This window comes from Candoia aspera, chromosome 5, assembly GCF_035149785.1.
Source record: "Candoia aspera isolate rCanAsp1 chromosome 5, rCanAsp1.hap2, whole genome shotgun sequence".
NCBI lineage: Eukaryota > Metazoa > Chordata > Lepidosauria > Squamata > Boidae > Candoia > Candoia aspera.
In genome coordinates, this window is record NC_086157.1 from 117,105,355 (window position 1) to 117,130,098 (window position 24,744).

At 58.5% G+C, this 24,744-nt stretch overlaps 1 protein-coding gene across 6 annotated transcripts; it reads right to left on the bottom strand.

Moving 5' to 3' along the window:
• Positions 1-180: 180 nt before the first annotated feature.
• Positions 181-18,443, bottom strand: FHIP1B (FHF complex subunit HOOK interacting protein 1B). 6 transcript variants are annotated; one of them, XM_063306065.1, is made up of 13 exons: positions 18,375-18,443; positions 18,178-18,225; positions 7,651-7,954; positions 6,824-7,435; positions 5,376-5,534; positions 4,680-4,766; positions 4,138-4,305; positions 3,723-3,802; positions 3,139-3,311; positions 2,031-2,948; positions 1,244-1,422; positions 993-1,155; positions 181-664 (listed from the first exon to the last, which is right to left on the bottom strand). In XM_063306065.1, exons 3-13 carry the CDS (start codon positions 7,789-7,791, stop codon positions 225-227), a joined length of 3,120 nt encoding a protein of 1,039 aa, XP_063162135.1. In that variant the 5' UTR covers positions 7,792-7,954; positions 18,178-18,225; positions 18,375-18,443; the 3' UTR covers positions 181-224. The 6 variants fall into 6 exon arrangements, with proteins under 6 accessions (XP_063162135.1, XP_063162138.1, XP_063162136.1 ...); XM_063306068.1 differs by having other exon boundaries at positions 181-669; positions 18,375-18,442; XM_063306066.1 differs by lacking the exon at positions 18,178-18,225 and having other exon boundaries at positions 18,375-18,398.
• Positions 18,444-24,744: the final 6,301 nt, after the last annotated feature.

The following is a 24,744-nucleotide window of genomic DNA, read 5'->3' on the forward strand; positions in this document are numbered from 1 at the left end:
CAGACACCTCTGCAAGAGCCCCAGGAGCAGAGATGGAGAAGGGCAAAGAGCAGCGCCAGGCATCAGGACCTTACTGCCCAAGGAGTCTACATCTGGGCGGGCAGAGCAGGGGCGGCCCCCCCCAGCGCCCAGACACACTGCAGAGGAGAGACGGAAACACCTCCTTATATATATATACACATATATATATATTGCAACAAACAAATTCTCCAGAAAAAAAACATTCATTCCCAATAAATTAAAAAGGTCTGTGTCCTGGTATGGAGTTTTAAAAAGGGGGGCCTCCCTGCAGGGTGCCACACCCCGACCCTGCAGGCCTGGCAGGCCAAGCCAGGGGAGGAGAGGTTCCAGGGGCAGGGGGCACCCCAAACTGTCACTCCACGGGGGGCTCCAGCAGGAAGGGTGAGGTGACGGCGTGGGCCTGGGCAATGGCGGCCAGCTCCTTGAGGAACTCGCTGAAGATGACCGCACAGTAGACGGCGTTCTTCACCCGCAGGGCCTCGCTCTGCTTCTCTGCGGAGCCACGGAAGAAGGAGCCCCCCGACAAGGCCTGCAGCACCTGGCCCTCGCGCACGTGCTGGAGGGCCAGCTGGGCAGCCTGGCGTGCCCGCGTCGGGCTGTTGGTGTGACGCATGATCAGCTCCCCGATGGTCGGCTTCCGGCTCTTCACTGGCAGGAGAGTGGGCATGGATTAAGACCGGTGGGGGCATTGGGTCCCAGGCAGCTTTATGGCCAAAGGCTGGGCCTCCGGGATAGCCTCCTCCTTGCCACGGCCACTGAGGTGCCATGGCCCCCGGCCCTTTAGCAAGCAGCAGCAGCCATTCCAGAGAAGCCCAAAGGACCACCCTCCTGCCCACAACAGGGGCTAAAAAAGGGAGCAACGTGTGACCCCCAGGCCACCCCTTCCTCCCCACAAAAGTCTAACGCCAGCTGTCCACCCTACCCACCACCTCTGGGACCTCCCTCTCCTGGCCATGCCCACAGTTGCTCACCAAGGGCCTCAGAGCGGCGCAGGGAGGGCCCGGTGTTCAGGGCATCGGAGCAGTCCGGCCTGCCACGTGCAATCAGGTACTTCTTGGCCTTGAAAAGCAGGGATGGGAAGTCCTCCTGGCTGGCTGCGAACCCCTCAATTTTGTTCTTCATGGAGCCCAGGACCTGCAGGGAGAAGTGGGAGCCCTCAGCCATTTTCTGCCGGGAGGGGCTTCGGGCGGCGCCTTCCCAGCCCCACCCGCCGCGAGCCTACCTGGAGGAGGGATTTGACGCTGGGCTGGAAGACCATGTTGGTGTTGAGCAGGAAGGAGCGCAGGAGGGGCTGCGGATAGCAGGCCAGCTGAGCGAGGAGCCCCGTGAGCAGGAAGTTCACGTAGAGGGAATTCTGTAGCATGTTCTCCAGCTTGGCCAAGAGGATTCCCAGGAAGGGGCCTGTGGACAAAGCCTGTGGTCAGGCAGGTGGGCCGAGCCCCCAGGCCCACCCAAGGCTCTGGGCTGCTGCTGCAGCAGCAGAACATCCCCCCCCCCCCATGAATCAGGAGAGCACCGGGATCCCCGCCCCCCTCAAAGCATCTCCCAAGAGCTGTGGGAAGCCTCCGGCACAGCCAGCCAAATGGCAGAGCTCAGGAGGTCGGAGGGCACGGCTGGGGTGCGCAGCCCCAGTCTCTAGGTTAACAGAAGGGCCCAGGGGCAGGAGGGGTAGCGATCCTGGCTCTCAGAGGGCCCACGCTGGACTTGGAGAGGCAGCCTGAGATGGGGAGGACCCTCTCCCCTCAGCTTCACTCCACTGCGCTGGCCAGGAACCATTGAAACTAGAGTTTATTTATTACAACCTAGAGGCCACCCGACTCCAGATGACCATGGGCAGCACTTACATTAAAAAAGTAAGAACAATAAAAAAAAACCTAAACAGCTCACAAGTGCCCAAAAGTTTACGAGAGTTTTCCCTGGGATGCCAACAGATAGACAGGCTGGGTCCACGGCACGAGGCCAGCTCGCGGAAGGAAAAGATCCGTGCCTAGGGTCCTGGAGAAACTCACCGGTGGACGGCTGGCTGGGAGGCTGCCCCGAGGTCCGAGGGGGACTGCTGATGATCTGGGCCAGGGGGTCAGCTGGCCGGGCTGATGCCATGCCGTCAGGGTAGGAGGAGAAGCGGTGGTAGGCCTCCTCTTCCTCCCGGGAGAGTGAGTCAGGCTCGGGTGGGGGGGCCGACACCGGGGCCTCCTCAGCTTGGCCCCCGTTGGCCATCTCGTCTTCCAGCTGACACAGTTCCAGGTGGAACTTCTCAACCGTTAATGGCCCTCCATTCTCCAGGGGGACCTGGCTCAGCACCTCATCCACGAGCAGGTCCAGGCAGGATGAGCTCTCCCAAGGGCAAGGAGCAGGGACCGAACCGTTCTCCAATGGGCTCTCCTGGGGGCACCGACGGACCTTCTTGATGCCAGCGTCCATGAGGGCCCCGTTAAGCAGGGTGCTCTTGTCTCTGGGGTCCGGAGGTGGGGGAGTGCTGGGCGGCAGGCTGATGGGGGCCCCTTCTAGGCTTGCTCCCCGCTTTTTAGTCCGGGGGGAGGCAGGCACAGGGTCTGACGGGGCCCCCCTGGGATGGACAGACATGTCGGCAGCCGAGGGGGCGTCCGGAGGCGGAGCTAGGCTGCTGGCACTTGGCTCCTCCCCGTCGTAGGGGGCTGACCAGACGCGGCAGGCCCAGACGCAGTGGTCGACATTGAGCCGTGCATCCCTCAGGTACTCCAGGTAGTTCCCTTCCAGTTCCGAGACCTCCTCCCATCTGCCAGGACGGTGACCGGGGCTCCCGGCGGGCGTCCCTGGAGACCGGGGCGTGGGACTCAGGGCCTCAGTGCTGGAGCTGGACTGGCGGGTGAAGAAGGAGATGCGAGACGGCGTGGAGGGCCTGGGGAGGGTCACCACAGAGGAGGAGTCCACGCTGGGGCTGCCCTGGCCTGGGGGCACAGAGGAGGCGAGGGTCGGCAAGGGTCACCGCCGCTGGGGTCCCAGTGCAAAGCAGCCCAGGAAAGCGCGCCCGTCCTCAACAGGAGGGGGCTGTGTGTGCTCAAGGAAGAGTCCCACCAGGAAGTCCCACTGGGGAGCACCCTCCCCCGCCCCAGGACACAACCCCAGCAGACCCCTCACCCTTAGACCAGGCGGCACGTTCCTCCTCCCGCTCAGGTGCGGGCAGGCTCTCTGGGCAGCAGCAGCAGCGGGGGATCAGCGAGAGGAACTTGGCAGCAGCCTTGCCATACAGGTCCAACTCCTTGACCGCCCTCTTCTGGCTCAGCATGACGTGGCTGCAGGGGATCAGGTACCTGTGCGGGGGACAGCAGCGCATGGGCAGAGTGCTAGGAGCACCGTCTGCAAGGTGCCAGAGGCCCCACCAGGGGGAGCGCCTCATCCAGAGATGCCAAGCAAATGAACTGCACAGATTGCAGGCCTGGTGCCAGGGCAGCTGTTCTAGAGGAGGGAGGGGACTTTCCCACCCCTCCCCGTGAAGGATTGCCCAGACGACTTTCATCTTCCGGCTTCAGCGCTACTGGAGGCCTCCCCCCCACCCCTTTCCCCACAAAGAGGTGCTCTCCCACTTTGGGAGAAGACTACAGGCCCTCCCAGCAGCGAGCCCCCACGTTCTGGCTGGCACTGCCTCCTGGGCAAACAAACACCCAGGCAAACAAGTCCTCGGAGAAGGTTTCTGCCCAGCAAGGAGCCTCCCCCACCAGTACCTCAGCACCAGCTGCAGCAAGACGTCCTCGCAGTGGAGGCTGATTAAAGTCCGGAAGAGGCTGAGGGAGACCATGCAGAGCTGGGGGAGCAAGCAGAAGCCACAGAATGAGGGGAAGCAGACTCGGCAAAGAAGGCCAGCGGCCCCATCCCTTCAGGGTGGGCCTTCTCAGATCCCTGACCTACAACGCAGTCCAGGCAGGTTGAGCTGCTGCTGCTCCTTGGCGGATGGGGGTGGAAGGAGTCCCTGCTCTGGAGACTGACTTGGGGGAACGACTCTTTCCACCCTTCCGTGCTTGTGAGGAACTCCAGGAGAGAACCCAACTCAGGCATTCCTCACAGCCTCAGGCCCCCGCCCCCTGGAGCAGAAGCTGTGGCAGCCACCCCTTTGTGCCCACGCCAGCCTGGCTGCCTCACCCGGGAATTGCTGGCGATCCGCGCCACCAGTGTGTCGAGGATGGTGCTGTTGTCATGGTGGTGGAGCAGCAGGAAACGCAAGAAAGTCTTCAGCAGGGCCATCTCGCTGATGCTGCGCAGGAAGAGGTCCAAGTACGCCGTGCTGGCAATCATTTCTTCAATGGACGTCTGGTGGACAGAGGGACCTCAGCAAAGGCTGCAATCTGTCACCCACCTCCCAGGCCGCTGAAGTGTGCTGACCCCGTGAGATGACGTCCATCTCCACTCAAGAGCAGACCCCACCGCCACCACCCTATTGTAGCTCATGGGTTCCATCTTTGGTGGTAATGGAAGCGCTGGGTGCCCCATCAACCCAGCAACCATCGTTCCATAGCACCACAAGCATCAAGGCTGCAGGTGCCCAACCAAACCTGCTGACCTCCTGCTGCCAGAAGACAAAGCCCACGGAAGGCGATTTACCCAGGTGGTGTTCTGCCTCTCTTCTAAGAGGGAGGGAGAGGGGAAGGCCCACCCTTTACGGGAGAAATTGCTCCAGCTCTCACCTTGTGCAAAGCTGGGCCCATCACTGGCACCAGGAACCCGTTATGGATGTAATCCACCAGCTGCTTCTGGACCAAGGGGTGGGCCACCTGCCAGGGGAAAGGGGCAAGGGTGAGAAGCGGTGCCTGGCCTGGAGCCGAGAGAGGAGAAAAGGCTCAGGGCTGCCAGGGAAGGCCTGCACCTAACTGGTCCAGCTCAGTCATCCTGGGCCTCACCAGAAAGGGCAGCAGCCTCTCCCACAAGTTGTCCCCCAAATACATCCCACCCGCAGGCCTTCATCGGAGGAACAGCTCCAGGCACCCTGATGTTCTACCGCGCAGGGGGACCCCCTTGTTCTGCCCATGGGGTCCTCCAATAAGGGAGGTGAATGGAGCCTCTCTGTAAAACCCCAGAGGAGGAGGGTCCACAGAGACCTGCATCCAAGTGAAAGCCACCCCAACAGAGAGGGGGTTAGCCCCATTCAGGCATGGCCAGCAGCAGAGAGACCCCTGCCCAGGAGCTGCTCTCCAAGCGCTCTCAGCACTAAGAAGCTTCCCTCACGTTCGTTCGGAGTCTGCGAGAGCTGAGACCCAGGATTTTGGGCTCGGCCCTCAGACCCGGAGAGAACTGTTCTGGGTGCTTGAGATTGGGTGGGGCTCCTGGATCCCCCTCTCTTCCCCAACCCGCCCCCCACTCTCCCTGCTCGATGGCAGCCTTACCTGGATGACCGCATTGCAGAACTCCAGCGAGTTCATGAAGAGGACGAGCGAAGGGACCCCGATCCAGTCCTCCCGACGCAAGAAATGCCAGTCATCCCCTCGGACTTCAAGTTTGCGGGGCAGTGAGGAGTAGAGGGCGCTCAGCCCTGTGGCCAGGACCTGGGCAGGATTTAAGCACCTGTCAACATGGGGGGCTGCCATCAATCAGGCCAGAGTGCCAAAACCGGACCAGGCCTTCGAGCTCCAGGGACATGGAAGGACGCTGCAAGAGCACCGGCCCTGCTGCACAGGGACTGACGGGGCTGGAAAGCTGCAGTGCCTGCATCCCTCCGGCACGTGGGAGGGGGAGGGGTGGAACTGCACCTCAGGGCAGACCACCGCCCAATTGTCTGGGAAGCAGTTTTATTTTTATTTATTTGATTTCCACTCTGCCTTTATTTAGTAGAGTTTCTCAATCTTCAGCAACTTGAAGATGTGTGGACTTCCAACTCCCAGAATTCCCCAGCCAGCAATGGGAGACTCCTTCCGGCAGGGATACTGCTGGGAGCTCCCCTCCCCCGCCCGAAAGCTCGGCCTAGAAGAGCCTGATGCCCACCCTGGGCCTAGGACCTGTGCAGACTGGGGCGTGCCAAGCTCCTCTGCACTCATCTGGAGGTGGGGGAAGGGGGCATGGCCCGCCCAGTTGCTTGGCTCATCTTCTTCCAGGCGAACGGCAGCCGCCACCTTGGCTCTGCGTGCAGCACAGAAACGCCCCCTGCAAGTGCCTGCATGGGCTGACGGCTGGATCCAGCTGGGCCTCCCCTCGCAAGAAGCACCTCCCGCACAGCTCAGGCCGGACACCCTTCCGACACCTGGCTCGGGACAGGCGGGCTCAGCCATGCCAGCACAGAACCAAGCCTCCTGTTGCAGAGCAGCAACAGCACGCCAACCCTGCCGATCAGCCCCTGACCCCTGGCGCTGGACTGGGGTCTGCCAAATGCCTGAGTGTGCTAGCCACACAGAGGAACAACAGCCCAAAGACTGCTAAATGAGCAACGTTCTTTGCTATGTCTGGCCAGGCTTTTTAAATCTCTTCTCCTGCACAGCCTACAATTCTCAATCCCAACCCTCTTCTTCATTTCTAAAACTGGTTAATTGCTCTATAGCAACAGCTCTCAGGGTAACAAATATAACCAAAACCTCAGCTCAAAATACATACAGAAGCATTAAAAGAACTCGAACAAAATCACAATCCTAGAAGACAGCTGTTAAATAACAGTTAAAAGATCGTACACAATGCAAGCATGGAAGCTGAAGGCCTACTTTATAAAAACCAAAAGAGGCTCCAAAAGGCACCTGGATGCCAACCAAACCAGAGGGGCAAAGGGCACCAACGCCTCCCCTCAGCTGGCAGAGGAAAAGCCCACTGGCAACTGAGGAGTTGGGAGAACGACCGCCGTGCGCCTTACCGGGCAGAAGTAGGAGTGCTCCGTGATGTACCGCGCGACAGTGTGGCTGCCAGCCGACACAGCCATGAGGAGCAGCAGCGCATCGCGTGCCTGCTGGCCCACGACCCCCTCGTGGTGGATGAAGGGGATGAGGAGGGAGAAGAGCAGCAGGTTGGGGGGGGCCTGTTCAGCGGGGCTGTGGAAGAAGAGCTCCAGCAGCGGGGGGTCCCGGGCCACCGAGACACAGAGCTGGTTCAGCAGCAGCACCAGGTTGCTCTCCAGGAGGGACGAGGCCGGCTCAGCACACTGGCCCAGCAGCCGCAGCAGTGGCACCAGGACGGCTGTGTGGTGCAGCAGCGGCTGATGTGCCTGGCTGATCAGCATCTCGAACAGCTTCAGCAGCTCCACCTTGCGCTCCTCGGGGACGTCCCGCTGCAGGTGCCAGCCCAGCAGATGCTCCAGCACATTCTCCGACACCGCAAACTCCAGGATGGGCCCCATGGCTGTCTCAGCACGCGGGCGTTCCTCTGCCAGCAGTGTCACCATCTGGTAGGTGTTGTTGCGCACAGCACTCAGGTCGTCGGCAGCCCCCGGGGCCACCCGGGGCCCGCGCTTCTCCAGGATCCTGAGCACCTGCAAGGAGAGGAGGCGGGGCTGGGCTCGGTCCCTCCACTGCTGGGCCAGACCCGTCACGGGGGGGTGCTGGCTTGGGGAGGGTCTCCTGCACACCCTGCTCAGTCCCCTCCACACACACATGCCAGCTATGGTCTCACGTGCTCTGCCTGCCCCTCGCACTCACCCTGGCTGCCCAATACCACTGACCTGAGCCACTCACCTGAGCCACTCACCTGAGCCCAGTGGTTCTTGAAGACCATCAGGCAGGTTTCGGGGTCCGCCGTCACCGGGCCCTGCAGGCTGGCACCCCGGCTCACCCGAGGCCCAGGCACCGCCCGCGGGTTCAGTTTGCTCAGCCAGCTCATCTTCTCCATGGGGAGGGGCTTCCCACACCAGAATGGCAGGGAGTGGAGGGCGCTGCAGCAGCTTAAAGGTCGCCTCGCTTCTCCACCAGTGGACGCTGAGCGAGGCAGAGCAGGTGAGAAGCCACCGGTCCACCGGCTGGGGCGTCCATGCTGCTACAGAGGTGACGCCAGGCTGCAGACAGGAGAGACAGAATGTGGGCCGTGAGGGGGGAGCCGAGCTGCCTTTGCCCAGAGCCTCCAGGGCTGGAGAGCCAGTAAAGGAAAGGGGCAGACGCAGCCGGCCGGCAAACAATGCGGAGCCTTTTACACATGGGGACAAGCTGCTCCAGCCCGCAGAGCGGAGGGAGCCCCGCAGTGCACTTGCTGCAGACCCTTCAGGGGAGTAAAAGGAGGCCCTCTAGAGCACAGGGGTGGGGTTAGAAGCAGGTGGCACGTGGCCCTGGCCCTCCCTTCCGAGTGCTCGGACCCTCCTCAGTGGGAAGGAGGGAAAACCAGCTTCCCAGGAAGGGCTCTCCCAGGTGACAGAGGACGAATTCGGCACGTGTGCCTGAAGGTGGCCAAAGGCTTGGCAATCTCCAAGTTGTCTGGCCTGGCAAAGGCTGCATGTTATCGATTAAGGCAGTGTTTCTCAACCTCGGCAACTGGAAGAGGTGTGGATTCCCCATGCTGGCTGGGGAATTCTGGAGTTATTCTGGGAGTTGAAGTCCACACCTCTTCCAGTTGCTGAGGTTGAGAAACACCAGATTAAGGAGCAGGGCTGAAAGCCCAGCCCCAGAACAGGAACTGCACCTGCCAAGGGTTCAATGTGAATAAGCAAAGAGGGAGACGCCGGGTGCATGCCTGGGAAGTCCCTTGCCAATCACCAGCAGGCTACACGGAAGCAACTGCTCAGACTCAGGCGCTGGCAGCACACACATCCCAAGCACCCAGAAGGTCCAGGCACAAACCCGGGAAGGCCGGGGGTCTGCTCTGGGCACCAAGGAAATGGGGGGGGGGGGTCCAAAGAGAAGGGGAGGCAAAAGCTGCATGATGGGCAGTTACCACCTGAGCAGTCCTTGCACCAGAAGGCCCTTGTTCAACACCTTGGTAACGTTGTGCTCCTGCAAGCCGAACTGGGGCTCAGAAATAACTTCATGAATATCATTCTACAAATCGGCAGCACAAGGGTTTATGGGCAGCCAGGTGCCAAGTTCTGAATCGGCCCCTCTCGCTCACCCCAGCTGGAATGGCTACCGTGGTTTCCTCATTCAGGGCATGGCCACAGGCCAGTCCCTTCCTGCAGGAAAAGGCAGATCTCCTCCATGCCCACAAAACCACCTGGGAGAAGCAAAAGAGATTTGTTCCCCGAGATCCGAAATGGACCCCGTGCACCAAAAGTTACAGAAATTGGTCTCTGCATTTCCAGAAGCTGGAATGCCTCCAAGCTCGTGGACAGCCGAGTTTATGTGAGCCAAGGGGGACGGCCTGATTTTTCAGCCGGGTGCTGCCATAGCTGTTCCAGACAAGGATCCTGGCTGCTTCACCAGAGCATCTGCCAGGCGCGCTCCGTTGGCAAGAAAACTCCGTGGAAACCTCAAAAACACAAGGCCCCAGCAGCCACAGCCACACCGAACCAACGTGGGCCCAGCTCCCTGGCCTGAGCTGCTACAGTGGGGAAGTGAGCAGGCCAGCTGAGGCTTCTCCCCACAAGGTTCTGGGCAGCCAGAAGGTATGGGGAGAAGATCCAGTCCTACATTCACCAGATCAGACTGGCATCGCCGGCCTGGGGGTGCTGCAGGAGAAGCCCGTCAGCTCTGCCACCACCCAGGGCCCAGGGCAGATGGCACTTCCCAACAGCCTTCAGAGGCAATGCCACCAAGCGGACACTGCAAGAGGTGTGGTCCATGTCCACCAGCCTAGGCCGAGGGACAGCCCAGGGCAGCAGCACACACAGCAGGCAAGGAGGGAGGGCAGCAGCACAGGCTCCACATTCCAGATTTCACCAGGTGGGCAATCTTCAAGCGTGCCCAGAAGAGGACAGACAGATTCTTCCCTGGGCTTCAAAGAAAGGGGTTTTGGGCTGGCACCTTCCCCTTGGCTTGGGATTCCGACTTTCCCAACCTTTGCTCCCCCCACCCCGAGGGACAGGCTTCTTGCAAGACCCCCCTGGGAGGCTCTCATGTTGCACCCAGCAGGCCCCTCAACCAGTCTTGCCAGTTCATGGGAGAAGCTGCCCTCTGTCTTACAGGTCCTGATGCAAAAGTCCACATCCATTTGCATCCTGATACTTTGACCTGCCCTGGCGTTGGGGGCAGCTCAGCAGCCTCCCTCCAGAAATCGAGAGAGAGGAGCGGCTGGCGCCTGGGTGCCAGCAGTGCAATGCCCTTTGAACTGAGACCCACCTGGCTGCCCCTCTCAGCTCAGCCAGAGAAACAGGAAGACGGATTATTTCAGCTGACCCTGAAGTGTGACTTTCACAATTCTTGAAATATCTGATTAGGTATTCTAACTTTTAAAGTTTGTACTAAAGTATTTTTAGGCGCAGTGCAGCATTCAAGGACATCTGTAGGAATGCAAGCTTGAAATAGACGCGGGAGCCCACCGCTGCTCATGGAGTTCCCATTCCAGCATCTCACCCCAGCAGAGTGCCCCCCTACACAGAGCAGGACCCCCGGCCAAGGGAAGCTAAAAGGGACCGTCCGTCTTGGGTCTCTGTTGTCCTTCATTAGAATGAGATCACCAACAATAACCTGCATCCACATTCATGAGCTGGATCATGAAAGCTGCTCACACGTACTGAAAGGGCCACACATGCTACCTTAAAAGGACACTTTCTTTGAAACAACTATTATCCCAAAGAGCCAGACCAAAACACACCCCATAACAATGCAAGGGAAGGAGAGGGTTTGGCAACACCTCCGGACTTACAAGCCGCTCCACGCATTAACATTGATGCCTGTTTCTACTGCAAAGTGGGGTGGGGTGGAGGGCTTTTGCTCCACAGCAAGAAATCAATCATCTGGCAGCAGCAAATAGCAAGCAGCAGCAAAGTGTCTTCTCTGTGGGGCACGGATAGGCCAGCCCCAGGAGTACTCAGAGGTGGGTTGTGATCCCAGGCGTGCAGCTCGTCAACAGCAGCCACTCAGCTAAGACCAACTCGTCCACATGGCGCAAGAGTCAGGGAGAAGTGCTCCCCATTCTTTGTGGCAGCCCTGTGCCTCGGCCACTGAGGGGCACTGCCTCCCCAGGATTTCCACATGCATCCCAAGACCACGAGAAACGAGGGCTGGGCCATGACCAGCCAAATGGTGCTGGCAGGAGCAGCGCCAGCAGCACCCCTGCGGTCGGCTCCCCTGCCCTGCCCACACAGGAGCACTCCACAGCAGGGGCCCTCCTTAAAACCCTGCAGCCAGGCTCCTCCTCAAGGTGCCACGGCATGCCCAGCATCCCCTAGGAGCAGCAGACCTGCCCCCCTTCCATGGCCACTGACTCTTCCCAGGCTAGGCAGGCACCTGGGGGCACACCCCATCCCGCCCCAGCAGGAGCCTGTCCAAGGGGCTGACTGGCACCCCCTGCCGCCCACCAAGGTCACCTCCCGTCCTCAACGTGGGGAAGGCTTCCTCCAGGCCTACTCACCAGCTGCCAGGACAAGAAGGCGGAAGCAGCTGCCAGGCCACCTCTTTGGACTCTGCCCCTTCCTGGAGCCTCACAGGCACTGCCAGAAGTCCTGAGGCAGTGGCGGAGGCGGCTGAAGCCAGGAGAAACAGCCTTCCCCCACCTCTCCTTGCCTGGAGGCAAAGCACACAACCCCCCACCCAGGACCTTGGCTGGGGGCTGGGAGCAGAAGCGCATGCTTTCGGGCCCTGCAGGAATGCCGCAGCCAAATGGAGGTGGTCCGAGGAGGAATCAGGCTCTCGTGCAAGAACCACCCATTGGCTCCCCGGCAGCGGCCAGACTCTTGGCAGCAGCCCTCCCCAGGCCCGGCAGAGCAGCCCCCGAGATGGCTGCCCACACCTGCTGCGACCGGCCTTCCCCAGGCCACCGAAGCCCACCAGCCTCGTCCTGAACCAGATGGGGGGGTGTTGCTCAGCAAGGGCTGGAATGGGCCACTAAAGACACGGTCCCAGATGAGAAAGGGCGACCCTGCCTGGCATCAGCTCCCAGCCAGCGAGGCAAGTCAATGCTCGCAGCTTTCAGCTTAGGCCTTGTTCCCATGGCTAGGAAAATCTGCCTGCGGTGTCTACTTCCTTTTGATTAGGCTGTGGCTTCTAGGAACTGTAGTTAGCAATGTTTACCTCCACTCAAGATGAACATTAAATAGTGCAGAGGCTGAGGGCTCCCTGGCACCAAAACTCCAAAACGAGTCAGTCCCTGGAGGGGTATCTCTGAGCCCAGGGAGGCTTCCATGGGTCAATCTGGCGGCCCCCGGCCTCGACACGCACCTTTGCGAGCTCCACAAACCAAGGCTTTTCACCTGCACCCGATGGAAAAGCTCGCAGGTGCTTAGGGTTCTCCCCTTTGGAATGGGGGTGGTGGTAATAACAGAGCAGCCCCCCAACCTGATGCCTCTTGAACCTCATCAACCAGACCATCCCAGTTCCCAGGCCCCCAACCCTCCCAGCTGCCCGTGGGGATGTCATGAAGTGTTTCCGCCCTGCAAAATTAAAAACACACACACACACACACAAAAGCAGGCTAAACATAAATATAGTAAAAATGGAAATGCGCCATTATCAAGTTTAGTGGCCAGATTTACACCATTGCTTGGGACATGCTCATGAATTTGCTTAACCAGGCTTTACTGAATAAGCCACAATTCAACAGGTTCACAGACAAAACCAAACCACAAACCATGATGGCTACTTCACATGCTACATTAAGCTACAGACAAACCACATCTTAATTTAGTTTTGAGGAGAAACTTGATTTAAATTGTCCTTTTCCTCATAGATGTGTATGGCCATTGTTATGCCTCTGGGGGGGAAGGAGAACTTTTGAGGCAGAAGACGACATCTTAGCAAATTTTAACAAATTCCATTCTCCAAGACCAGACAGATTAATCCCAGGAAACGAGCAGAAGTGATCCAAAGAAAGAACCACTCCTGGCAACCTTTCAGAAGTCCTGGGCAACTGGTGAGGTCCCAGAAGCCCAGAGGACAGCAAAGCTCACCCCCACCCTCAGAAAGAAGGCAATGGCCCAGGAAACTCCACACCTTTCGTCGGACCTCCGTGCCAGGCAAGGTCTTCCCACTGGCCATAAGCAGCTTGTGAGCACAAGTTACAACTAAGAGGAGCCAACTAAGAGGGGTTTGCTGCAAGCAACCTGGGCCAGGCTAGCCCACTTTGACAAACTTACTAGTTTAGGAGACATGGGGATGCCACAGACATAATGGACCTGGACCTCCACAAAGCTTCCACAGAGTGTCTTGCAATGTTCTCCTTCATAAGATGGCAAAATACAGGCAAGATGATGCCACTGTTAGATGGACTCACAGTTGGCTTGAACGGCTGCACCCAAGATGGCTCAGAAAGAGCAGTGACAAATTGGAGGGAGTTCAGAAGAAAGCCACCCAGAAAGTGAGGTGGCCTGGAGAACCCTGGAGGATCTGGGGGTGTTTGGCCCACAGAACAGACCGAGGGGAGATAGGAGAGCAGACTTCAAGCATCGCGCAGAGGAGGGGGTGGACTTATTCTCTCTTGCCCCAAAGGGCAGGGCCAGAATGAATGGGTGAAAATGCCAAGGAAGGAGGTTCAAGGTGGACATCAGGAGGAAAGTCCTGGCTGCAGGTGCTCTGGCCAGGGAAACAGGCCGCTGTGTGCTACGGTGGGTCCTCCTTCGCTGGAGGTTCTCAGACAGAGGCTGGATGGTCATCTGTCAGAGATGCTGTTCTGGATCCCCCCCCGAACAGGGGATAGGACTAGATGGCCTCTGAAGTCCCTCCCAATTCCATGATTCCTGAGAGTCATTCCTGCTCAGTCAGGAAGTCCTCTGTCTGGGCCAGCTTTCTTGAACAGAAAGGAAGTCTGAAGACAACAACGCCTTCCTGGTCTGGAGCTGCTCCAGAGACCCACTGGGATCAGGGTGAAGACCCACAAGGCTGACCCAGCCACCCCTCCCCTACCTGTTCTCCCTGTACACAACCCGAGATGACCCAATCCTGCTCGGCCTCCCAGGCATCACAAGGCAGCCGGCCCTGCAGCGCTGGGAAAAATACACAGGGGCGTAACTGAGTCTGCATCACCACGGACAGGGCTGGGGGGCCACCACTATTCCCACCCACTCATGGCCAGGGGAGGGTTATAACGGTGTCTAGAGAGGCCAAAGGGCCTCTCCAGGTCTTCCCTTGATCCCAGGCATCAGAGCAAGCAAGGGAGTTTGCCCAGGAAATACACCATTTGGGGTTTAAGCTAACTAGCTGGGCACTGGAATTCACGCAACAGACTCATCCCCCAAACCAGCCAAGGAAGCAGGTCCTCGCAGTCCAGTGGCCAGGCTCCCACAGTGGAAAAGTTCACAGGTGATGTTGGACAGATCCCTCAACCTCTGCCCAGTCTACTCCACAGGGCTGTCATGCAGATAGCACTGGAAGAGGGAATGCTACAGACAGCGCCTCATGGTCCTACGGGAAAGCGGGCTCTAAAACAAGCTGACAAATGGCGGCCTCTTTCTCAGAATGCTCAGCGGATCACTTGGGCCTGGAAGGAAGCATCAGGTGGCCGCTCAACGTGTTTATAAATGAGCTGGATGATTTTCAACAAAGCCCTACATTTATGTAAGAAAAAATCAAAGGCGTGAATGATTTTTCAAGGGATGAGAGACACTGTACTGGGCAGCTGCTCATCTGAAAAGGATTCGGGCGCCTTGGTGAATCACCAGCTGAACTAAGCCAATAGCGTGATGCAGCGGCAAAAAAAGCCAACGCAATCCCACACTGCATCAAGAGTAGCACAGCATCAAGAAAAGCCATGTTCGTTTCTCTTCTACGCTGGTCAACCCCACTTCGAATCTTGCACGTGGGGAAGGACACTAGCAAACCAGAGCATAGCTGGAGGAGAGCAGCCAAGGTGGTAAGGGCCGTGGCTGAAAATTAAGAGGTCACTTGGAGGCCCCGGGCTGGAGAAGAGAAGGCTCCGGGGAGACAATCTGGTTGTCTTCAAAAGGGGCTGCTGTATTAAAGATGGGGCAGGATTGTTCCAAGGTGTTCCAGCAGGAGGTTCAAGAAAACAGATTTCACTTGAAGAGCCATTCGACAGGGGACCACTGGTCATGGGACGCGCGGGCCTCTCCTGTCCTGTTGGCACCTAAACAGGGGCCGGATGGGCATTGGTTGGGGATGCAAGGGTCGGACTGGTCGGTCTCCAAGATCCCTTCCATTCAAGCCCAAGAGACTACCCCTGCGCAAAGCAAGGTGGGGCAGGAAAGGCGGTGTACAAAGGGACCCCGATACTCCCCCTTGGGGGCCTCCTGTCTTCTGAGAGAGTGGCACCAGCCCACCCAGTGACTCCCGTCTCCCAGACTGGGGGTTGCTGGAGGATGGCTGGCCAACCGAGAGCTATACTAGGACTTAGCGTTCGTTGGCTTCCCATTAATTCCAGGAGGGTGAGTCGTCACCAGCAGGCAATTCCCTCTGCAGGAAGCAGCCAAATTCCAGGACACGGAAGATGCAGCCCCCCACGCCCATCTGTCCATCCAGGTCAGCTTTGCCTCACTGGCCGGCAGCTGTTCCCCAGGGCGGCCCGGAGCCTCTGGGGGCCGATCCCAGGGACCACGCGACGGGCTTCTGCAGCAGATGCTGCTCTGCAGGGCCCACTGACAGGCAGGCCCCACTGGAGGATGCCCCCCTTTGTTCTGCCAGGGAGGGGCAGAGGAGAGCAAGCAGGGGGCTCCAGGAGCGGCTGCAACAACACCCTCCCCCAAGGTGGCATAGCATGCTGCATAACTGCCACGCACAGGCTCCCAACAGACTCTGACCACTGAAGGCGCAGGGGGCCCAGCCCACCCCAGGAAGCGGGGAGCCCCGCTTCCTGGGTGGGTGGGAAGGGACAGCTGTCCCCTCTGCCTAGAGGCAATCTGGCCCCCACTCTTCCTCCCTTGCCAACCAGTAGCCCCATGTGCGCCGGTCTCGCCAGAGTTCCTAGCAGTAGGGGCAGCTGCTGCCCCACAGCCCGAGAGAGAACAGGTTGGGGCTGAGGCATCACGGGGGGCGGGGGCTCTCAAGCATTCTGACGGGAGAAGAGAGTGTCCACTGCGCCAGACAGAGACCCTACCCACGCAGATATTGGAATGAAGAGGCGGGACCCCAAGGAGCCCAGAAATTGCCCTCTGCCGGGGGGGGGGCAGGATGGAGGGGAAGGGAAGGGAGGCTGCCAAGGGCTTGCTCTGGCAATGCTTGCCGAGAGCAACTGACCCATGGGATCACCTGGTGACACAAGGAGTTCAAGAAAGTTTGCGCACCAAGAGGAACCCCACAAAATGGGGGGGGGGGGCAAGGAAAGTCCTCAGCCACCATGGGAGGAGTGCAGGGCACAGGGCAAAGTCCTTCCTAGGACCCCACGGAGGCCACTTCCGGCGCAGCCTCCACCTGCTGCCATGCTTCCTTTAGGCCAGATGGGCAGACGCCAGGGCCTCCTTGGGATGGACAAGGGCAGCCGCAGGTCCCACAGGGGTTTCTGGGGAGGGGGAGTCCAGTCAACTTCTCAGCAGCTGGGCAGAAGAACACGGAGCCCTCCTCCCCGGGCAGGGGGCAACTTGACCTCAAGTTTCACCGAGGACTCCTGCCTGGGCCCCACAGAAATCCCTCCACTGAGCCAAGGTGGGGAGGGGCGGAGGACCTGCATTTTCACAGCCTCCAGGCTAAATTTAGCTTCTTTAGCAAGGCCCCTGCAGACCTTGGAAAGAGCAGCGACCAGGGGAACAGAGGCAGGCAACCCCTCCAGAGAAAGACAGGGACCTGGAACATTGCTCTGATGGAAGCCCCCAGCCCGGGGTCCTGGCCTGCAAGCAGGACTCGCCCTGCAGCAAACACCACTTGGCTTGCCTCCTTCTGTGACCTCAGCCACCTCATTGCGAGCCCCACCCTGTTCTGAGCATTCGTTTGGGGGCGCCTCTCTTCCAACCACCACCCCACCCTGGCCACCATTTGGCCTCCAGGCCCCCAAACTTTCTTCTTGTCCTCCACCCTTTCAGAGCAGGAGCCCCTGAGGTGGGGGGGGGGGAGTGGGAGCAAAAGAGGGCAAAGTGAGGGCTCCCTGCCCCTCACCCAAACGTAGCCACCCATGGGGGGGAGGGGATCCGGAGAAGGCCTCAAGCCGGCCAGACAGGCCCCAAGGGCACATCCAGGCAGGCTGGCCTGCCAACACAAGCACTGGCCGGACCCTCCTCCCCCTCTGCAGAAGCAGGACGGCCCCACCAGAGGCCTCCCCAAGGCGGAAAGCTCCCTCTGCAGCCACAAGGACCAGCCCTCGCTCCCTGGCAAGACGATACCCAGCCGGTGCTGGGGAGAATCTGCCCGCCGGAATGGGCGCAACCAACGGGGCTGTTGCCTGGCAGCAGGGCACCCGACTGCGGGCAGGGGACTGCAGCTGCCGCACAAGCAGAGCCCCAGCAACCCCAGGGAGGGGAGGCCCGCGGGAGCCCCCTCGGCAGCAGGGCTGCCGCCCTGCCAAGCAACCGGGAGACGCAGCTGCGCCTGCGGCTGCTGCGTCAGGTCCGGAACAGCCCCGCGGGGCAGCCGAGGCCCCTGCGGGGTCTCAGAAACGCCCTCCGGGGCCCCCGCAAGCGGCGCGGGAGAACCGAGGCCGCAGCCCAGGCAGAAGCGGCGCCGGGGGCCAGAGCCGCAGAGCCCCGCGGGGTCGGGGGGCCCTGCCCTCACCCAGAGGGGCCCATCAAGGAAGCCCCCCCCGAAAGTCTACCGGGCGGGGTTAGGCTGCACAGAGGATCCCCTCCCACCCACCCGGGGCCCCGTCGCCCCCCCATGCCAGGCCTCTCTCTGCAGCCGTCTTGCAGCACCCCCCTTCCTGGCATCTCCGGCCCCAAAGCGGACGTCCCGCACCGCCCGCAAGACGCCGCCAACCCACCCTCCTGCCCGGCGCCAGCAGCCCCGGCACCAGCTTCGCCCTCGCCCTTCCTGCCCGGCTGCGGCGCGGGGCTCCTTCGTGGCCCCGCCAGGACCGGCGGCGAGGAGGCCGCGGGCGGGCCACGGAAGGACCGAACCGAGGGACCGGAGGGCTCCCCAGGAGAGGGGACCCGGCCGCCGCCCGCGGGCGCCCGGTTACCCACCCCGCGCCCCTCCAGCCCAGCCTGGCGCAACGGGAGGGGCGCGGGCAGCGCCGCCCCGGCCTGCAGGACCCCGCCCCCGGGACCCCCGGCGGGCTCCGGCAGGAGCAGGGACACCCACGGCCCAGGTTCCCGCTTACCCGTCCGGGGGGGCGGCCGGCGGAGCTCCCGTCCTGCACGCGCTGCAACTGGGGAGGACAGACAGGCCGGTCAGCGCGGGCGGGGGGGGCTGCCTGCCTCCCACCGCCCGCGGGAAGGCCCCGGTCAGGGGAGGGGAGGGGAGGGAGGCGCGCCGGGGGCCCGAAGCCCCTCCCCGGGCGCGGGGGGGCGGCCTTACCTGGGTGCCGCCGCCGCCGCCATTTTCCCCGCGCCGCCGCCCGCGCAAGCCCCGCCCGCCGGGAGGAGCCCTCCCGCCGCAGTCTCCGCCTCGGCCGCGCCCCCACCTGTAGGCCCCGCCCCGCCCGCAGCGGAGGCGCTCTGCACGCGCCCAGGGGCGGTGCCGGGCGCTGTCCCCTGGGCCCGCGTCGCCGGCGGTTCCCGCGACCCAGCCCCGCATCGGATGGTTCTGCGGAGGCGGCTCGGGAAAAGCCCGCCCGGCCCGACCCCCTTGCCCGGAGGGGCTCCTCCCTCTTGCCCGCGCCCTTCCCTCCCACTGCTGGGGGGGCGCGCTGCGGACCCTCGCCGCTTCTCCCCTGCCCTTGCGGAAGGCCCCTCGCGCCCCCATGCACGGCTGGCCTCGAGGAACCGGGTCCTTTTCTCGGGCGAGGTGATGGCGGTTCCGCCTGGGTCCCACCTGCCTGTGTTTGCGGCTGCTCTTCCGAGTACTGTTTATTCCTCCCCACGGACTGCGCGCCTCCCAGAGCCACCCTGGTGGGAGCTGGGTGGCCACGTCAGTTAATTCAGTCACTTTCGCCGGGCCGTTGGAGCCGGCCAAGGGGGAGAGTCGCGGGCCCTCTTTGACCTGGTTTCTTGAGCACCGCAAAGCGGCTGGATCCACGCCACACCTAAGCCAGTGTTTCTCAACCTGGCAAGTTTAAGATGTGTGGACTACAGCTCCCAGAATTCCCCAGCCAGCGATGCTGTGGGAGGAGGAGACAGGCCGGTGATGGCTGCGGAATTCTGGGAGTTGAAGTCCACACGTTGAACTTGCTGAGGTTGAGGAACACTGCCCCAAGCACTAAGCCACAATGGGGGGTGGAGCTCTTAGCGTGTCACCTGGGCCCATGCAATGGGTGCACTGCTGCTATCCAACGGTTCAGCAGGCAGCGGTTTGGTGTGGCCCCCAGTGAACCCTGCGGTATTGCCTTTCCTGGCAGCCTTGGTTCAAGCCCTTTTCTGCCAAACGACCCTTCCGAGCTTGCAGGGAGAGGAGACAGCAGTGCGCAGTGACAACCCCCCGGGAGATGCCATCATTCCACGTGCACCCTGAGTCTAAAGCAAGCACCCACACAATGATGTCATTGCACCCAGGGTGGCCAGATGATGAACGTGGCGGCATTACACCATGCTGATGCAAGCGCCACAGACAGAGGGGACAGGCTTGTGCTGGGAGAGGGCAGAGCCGCTGTGGTCCCTAGGATGGGCGCGCTGGTCTCGCGGAGGCGCCGGGGAGGAGGCGGCCTGCAGCTCCCTCACTCCCAGCCTCGGTCCTCTGGTGCTCCGCTCTGCTTAGCGGGCACCTTTTGTGCTTGCTTCTCCCACCTTCGTCAAGAGGTTCCTCCTTGAGTCCTCCTCGTTTCCAGGAAGCTGTTTCAATCCCATTTACTTTTATACTCCGTGAAAACTTCCACGTGTTCTACGCTGGGCTTCCTTAAGAAGGGGATAAAGGGGAAGCCTGCCAACATCGAGGCCCCGCTCCTGCAGCCACCCCTGGAAGATGCCAGGGCCCTGGGCCCCCAATCCAAGGGGATGGGGAAGTGAGGTGAAGTAAAGAGGTGGCTGCCCCTTGGGAGGAAGAGGGGGGCAACTCTAGGCAACATATTAAAGGGCAGAGAGGTCACAACTATCATCAACGAAAGTGTGCCCTGCCAAGGCTGTGCTCTTCCCAGCCGCAACCCAGGAAAGGTGGATGGTCAGAAAGCTGGCAGAGAGAAATCAGTATCTTGGACCGAAGACTGCGGTCAAGAAGAGCCTGGACCACACGAAGAGCAAATAACACAGCAGCAGAAGAAGCCAGGCCGGGCAGTTCCCTGGAAGATTTCATTAGGCAGCTTACATGAAACCAGGAGCCGCTGGAGAAGACCCAGCTGCCTGGAAAAGTGCTAGGCGACTGAACCGGAGGCTGGCCAAAGGCAAGGGGGCTTGGGCCAATCGCTGAGGGCACAAGCAGGAGCTTGCAAGAAGCAGGCCCTGACAGGCCCCCCTGGCCAAATGCCCATCAGGTCACCAAGGGTCAGAAGTGCCCAAAACACTGAGCAGCTATGTCCATCGTACCCCGTGATCTCTCTTCTGGTCAAGGCAGGGGCAAAGCTGGGGCTTGGGGCCTGAGTGTGACTGTGTTGGCATGATGCCCCTGCCAGGGGGAAGCACTATTTACCCTGTTAACCAATTTTACGAGCTTGTGCAACACCGAGTACCAGCTAACTGCACAGGATGGGTCACAAAGATCCACTTTTGCAGTCTAATGCCCATTCCTCCAGTTTGAGGAGATTCCCTTAGCTCTACCCGTTTGCTTTAAGTATCCTAAATAAATTGGGGTTTCAATCGAAGTGAATATTTCTAGCTCAAGGCTGAACTGTGGAGTCCTTGGTGCTCTCTGAGCCTTGTGGTTTTCTTGCAGACGTTTTATTGCCAGACCAGGCAACATCTTCAGTGCAAAGAGGGAGTGGGCCTGAGAGCAAGGTCCGCTCCCTCTTCGCACTGAAGATGTTGCCTAGTCTGGCAATGAAACGTCTGCAAGAAAACAACAAGGCTCAGAGAGCACCAAGGACTCCACAAATTGGGGTTTATTAAGGCAGATCTGGCCACCCCCAGTTCCAGATCCCAGAGGCCCCTCCTGGTCACACGGGTTCACCATAGGGATTCTGCCCCTGTGAGAAGAGGAAGGACCAGAGGACCAGCACAGGACCCTCCCCCCAGACATAGTCTTTTGGGCACCCCCTCCCTCCAAGCTCTACCACCTGAGGGGGTGACCAGGGGCACTTCCACCCTGGCCTTTCCTCTTTCCATGGAGGAAGGAAATGGGGTGGAAACAGTTGTGCACCCACACCCACACACAGTGGGGAGGGGGGGTCTGATACGCCCAGCAGTCTTCCAAAAGGCTGCAGGACAGCATCAAAAATGGCACCCACCCCACCCCACTGCTCAGCTGCTGTGACTGATCTACCAGGGCTGGGGGGGCAGCTCTGCCCACAGGTGGCAGCTGCTTCGCCTCACATCCCTTCCTAGCAGGTCTCTGATCCACAGAACACTGCCATGGCACAGGAGTATTTGTGGCTACAGATCCCCTCCCCACCCTCCAAGTCCTGCCAGCCACTGGAGGAATCTGCTGGAGCACTGAGGCTTGCAGGAGGGGTCTGGGGGCATCTCCAATCCCTGGTTAGGGCTAGGATTGGGTTAGGATGTGCAGGGTAGCCTCTAGGCTGGGCTGTTGATTCTTACAACAGATTCAGACATGGATTTCAGTGCCCCTGGTCTTTTCCTATTCTGCCTACTTGGTGGGGGGGTGGATCTTGTGGAGGACAGAGTGGCAGAAAATCCTGGTCCCACAATGTGGCTGTTGGTTGGACAGGGCAGCTTTATTATATGCTGCCAAAAATATGCCATATAATACAATTTGTCCAGGAGACTGACCCTCAGCTCTTCCACGGCATTCCCTGGAGGCAGGAAATGGAGAAGGCCCTCCTGCAGGAACCTGTTTTACACCTGGAGGGGCCCAGCCCAGCCCCACCAAGCCCCACCACCAGCTCTTGATTCCAGGACTCCCCACTGGATCCCCGCTGAAGGCAAGGGGGCCACATAAATAGAGCCGGGGGGCTCAAGAGCAGGTCTGGAGGCCTAAATAGCAGCCGAACCTCCCCGATTTTGCTGCTCAGGTCCACACATGTGAAGTCCAAATCAATTATTTATTATTTATTTATCAAATTTGTTACTGCCCATCTTCTCCCACCAGAGGGACTCTAGGCGGTTTACAACAAAATGGTCAATAAAACAATAAATATACCATATTACCAATTACAGTATATATAAATACTCTATATAAAATACAATTACAAATAACTAATAAGTGTAGATAAAAATAAAGTCCAGATGGCTATGATCCAATTCAGTCCTTGCATTTGAGGAGCATTTTAGGGCACTAGCCATCCCGAGGATCAGTACAACCAGAGATATGTCGGTATACCATCAGAAGATGAGACCCCCAGGTCGGAAGGTGGTCAAAATGCTACTGAGGAGGAACAGAGGATGAGCTCAACTAGCCCCAGACGTGATGACGCAGCTAGCTCAAAGCCGAAAGGACGGCTAGCGGCCGACGGTGCTGGTGGTGAACAGCGAATCTGATGTTCTAAGGATCAACACACCATTGGAACCTGGAATGTAAGATCTATGAGCCAGGGCAAATTGGATGTGGTTATTGGTGAGATGTCAAGATTAAAGATAGACATTCTGGGCGTCAGTGAACTGAAATGGACTGGAATGGGCCACTTCACATCAAATGACCACCAGATCTACTACTGTGGACAAGAGGACCACAGAAGAAATGGAGTAGCCTTCACAATTAATAGTAAAGTGGCTAAAGCAGTGCTTGGATACAACCCAAAAAACGACAGAATGATCTCAATTCGAATTCAGGGCAAGCCATCTAACATCACAGTGATCCAAATATACGCCCCAACCACAAATGCTGAAGAAGCTGAAGTAGAGCAGTTCTATGAGGATCTGCAGCACCTACTGGACAACACGCCTAAAAGAGATGTTATTTTCATCACGGGAGACTGGAATGCTAAGGTGGGCAGTCAAATGACACCTCGAATTACAGGTAAGTATGGCCTGGGAGAACAAAATGAAGCAGGACATAGGCTGATAGAATTTTGCCAAGACAATTCACTCTGCATAACAAACACTCTCTTCCAGCAACCTAAGAGACGGCTTTATACATGGACTTCACCAGATGGACAACACCGAAATCAGATTGACTACATCCTTTGCAGCCAAAGGTGGCGGACATCTGTACAGTCAGTAAAAACAAGGCCTGGAGCTGACTGTAGTTCCGATCACGAACTTCTTCTTGCACAATTTAGGATCAGACTAAAGAGATTAGGGAAGACCCACAGATCAGCTAGATATGAGCTCACTAATATTCCTAAGGAATATGCAGTGGAGGTGAAGAATAGATTTAAGGGACTGGACTTAGTAGATAGGGTCCCGGAAGAACTCTGGACAGAAGTTGGCAGCATTGTTCAGGAGGCGGCAACAAAATACATCCCAAAGAAAGAGAAAACCAAGAAGGCAAAATGGCTGTCTGCTGAGACACTAGAAGTAGCCCAAGAAAGAAGGAAAGCAAAAGGCAACAGTGATAGGGGGAGATATGCCCAATTAAATGCAAAATTCCAGAGGTTAGCCAGAAGAGATAAGGAATTATTTTTAAACAAGCAATGCACGGAAGTGGAAGAAGACAATAGAATAGGAAGGACGAGAGACCTCTTCCAGAAAATTAGAAACATTGGAGGTAAATTCCAGGCCAAAATGGGTATGATCAAAAACAAAGATGGCAAGGACCTAACAGAAGAAGAAGAGATCAAGAAAAGGTGGCAAGAATATACAGACGACCTGTGTAGGAAGGATAACAATATCGGGGATAGCTTTGACGGTGTGGTCAGTGAGCTAGAGCCAGACATCCTGAAGAGTGAGGTTGAGTGGGCCTTAAGAAGCATTGCTAATAACAAGGAAGCAGGAGACAACGGCATCCCAGCTGAACTGTTCAAAATCTTGCAAGATGATGCTGTCAAGGTAATGCATGCTATATGCCAGCAAATTTGGAAAACACAAGAATGGCCATCAGATTGGAAAAAATCAACTTATATCCCCATACCAAAAAAGGGAAACACTAAAGAATGTTCAAACTATCGAACAGTGGCACTCATTTCGCATGCCAGTAAGGTAATGCTCAAGATCCTGCAAGGTAGACTTCAGCAGTTCATGGAGCGAGAATTGCCAGATGTACAAGATGGGTTTAGAAAAGGCAGAGGAACTAGAGACCAAATTGCCAATATCCGCTGGATAATGGAAAAAGCCAGGGAGTTTCAGAAAAACATCTATTTCTGTTTTATTGACTATTCTAAAGCCTTTGACTGTGTGGACCATAACAAATTGTGGCAAGTTCTTAGTGGTATGGGGACACCAAGTCATCTTGTCTGCCTCCTGAGGAATCTCTATAACGACCAAGTAGCAACAGTAAGAACAGACCACGGAACAACGGACTGGTTTAAGATTGGGAAAGGAGTATGGCAGGGCTGTATACTCTCACCCTACCTATTCAACTTGTATGCAGAACACATCATGCCACAAGCTGGCCTTGAGGAATCCAAGGCTGGAGTTAAAATCTCTGGAAGAAATATTAACAATCTCAGATATGCAGATGATACCACTTTGATGGCTGAAAGTGAAGAGGAACTGAGGAGCCTTATGATGAAGGTGAAAGAAGAAAGTGCAAAAGCTGGTTTGCAGCTAAACCTCAAAAAAACCAAGATTATGGCAACCAGCTTGAT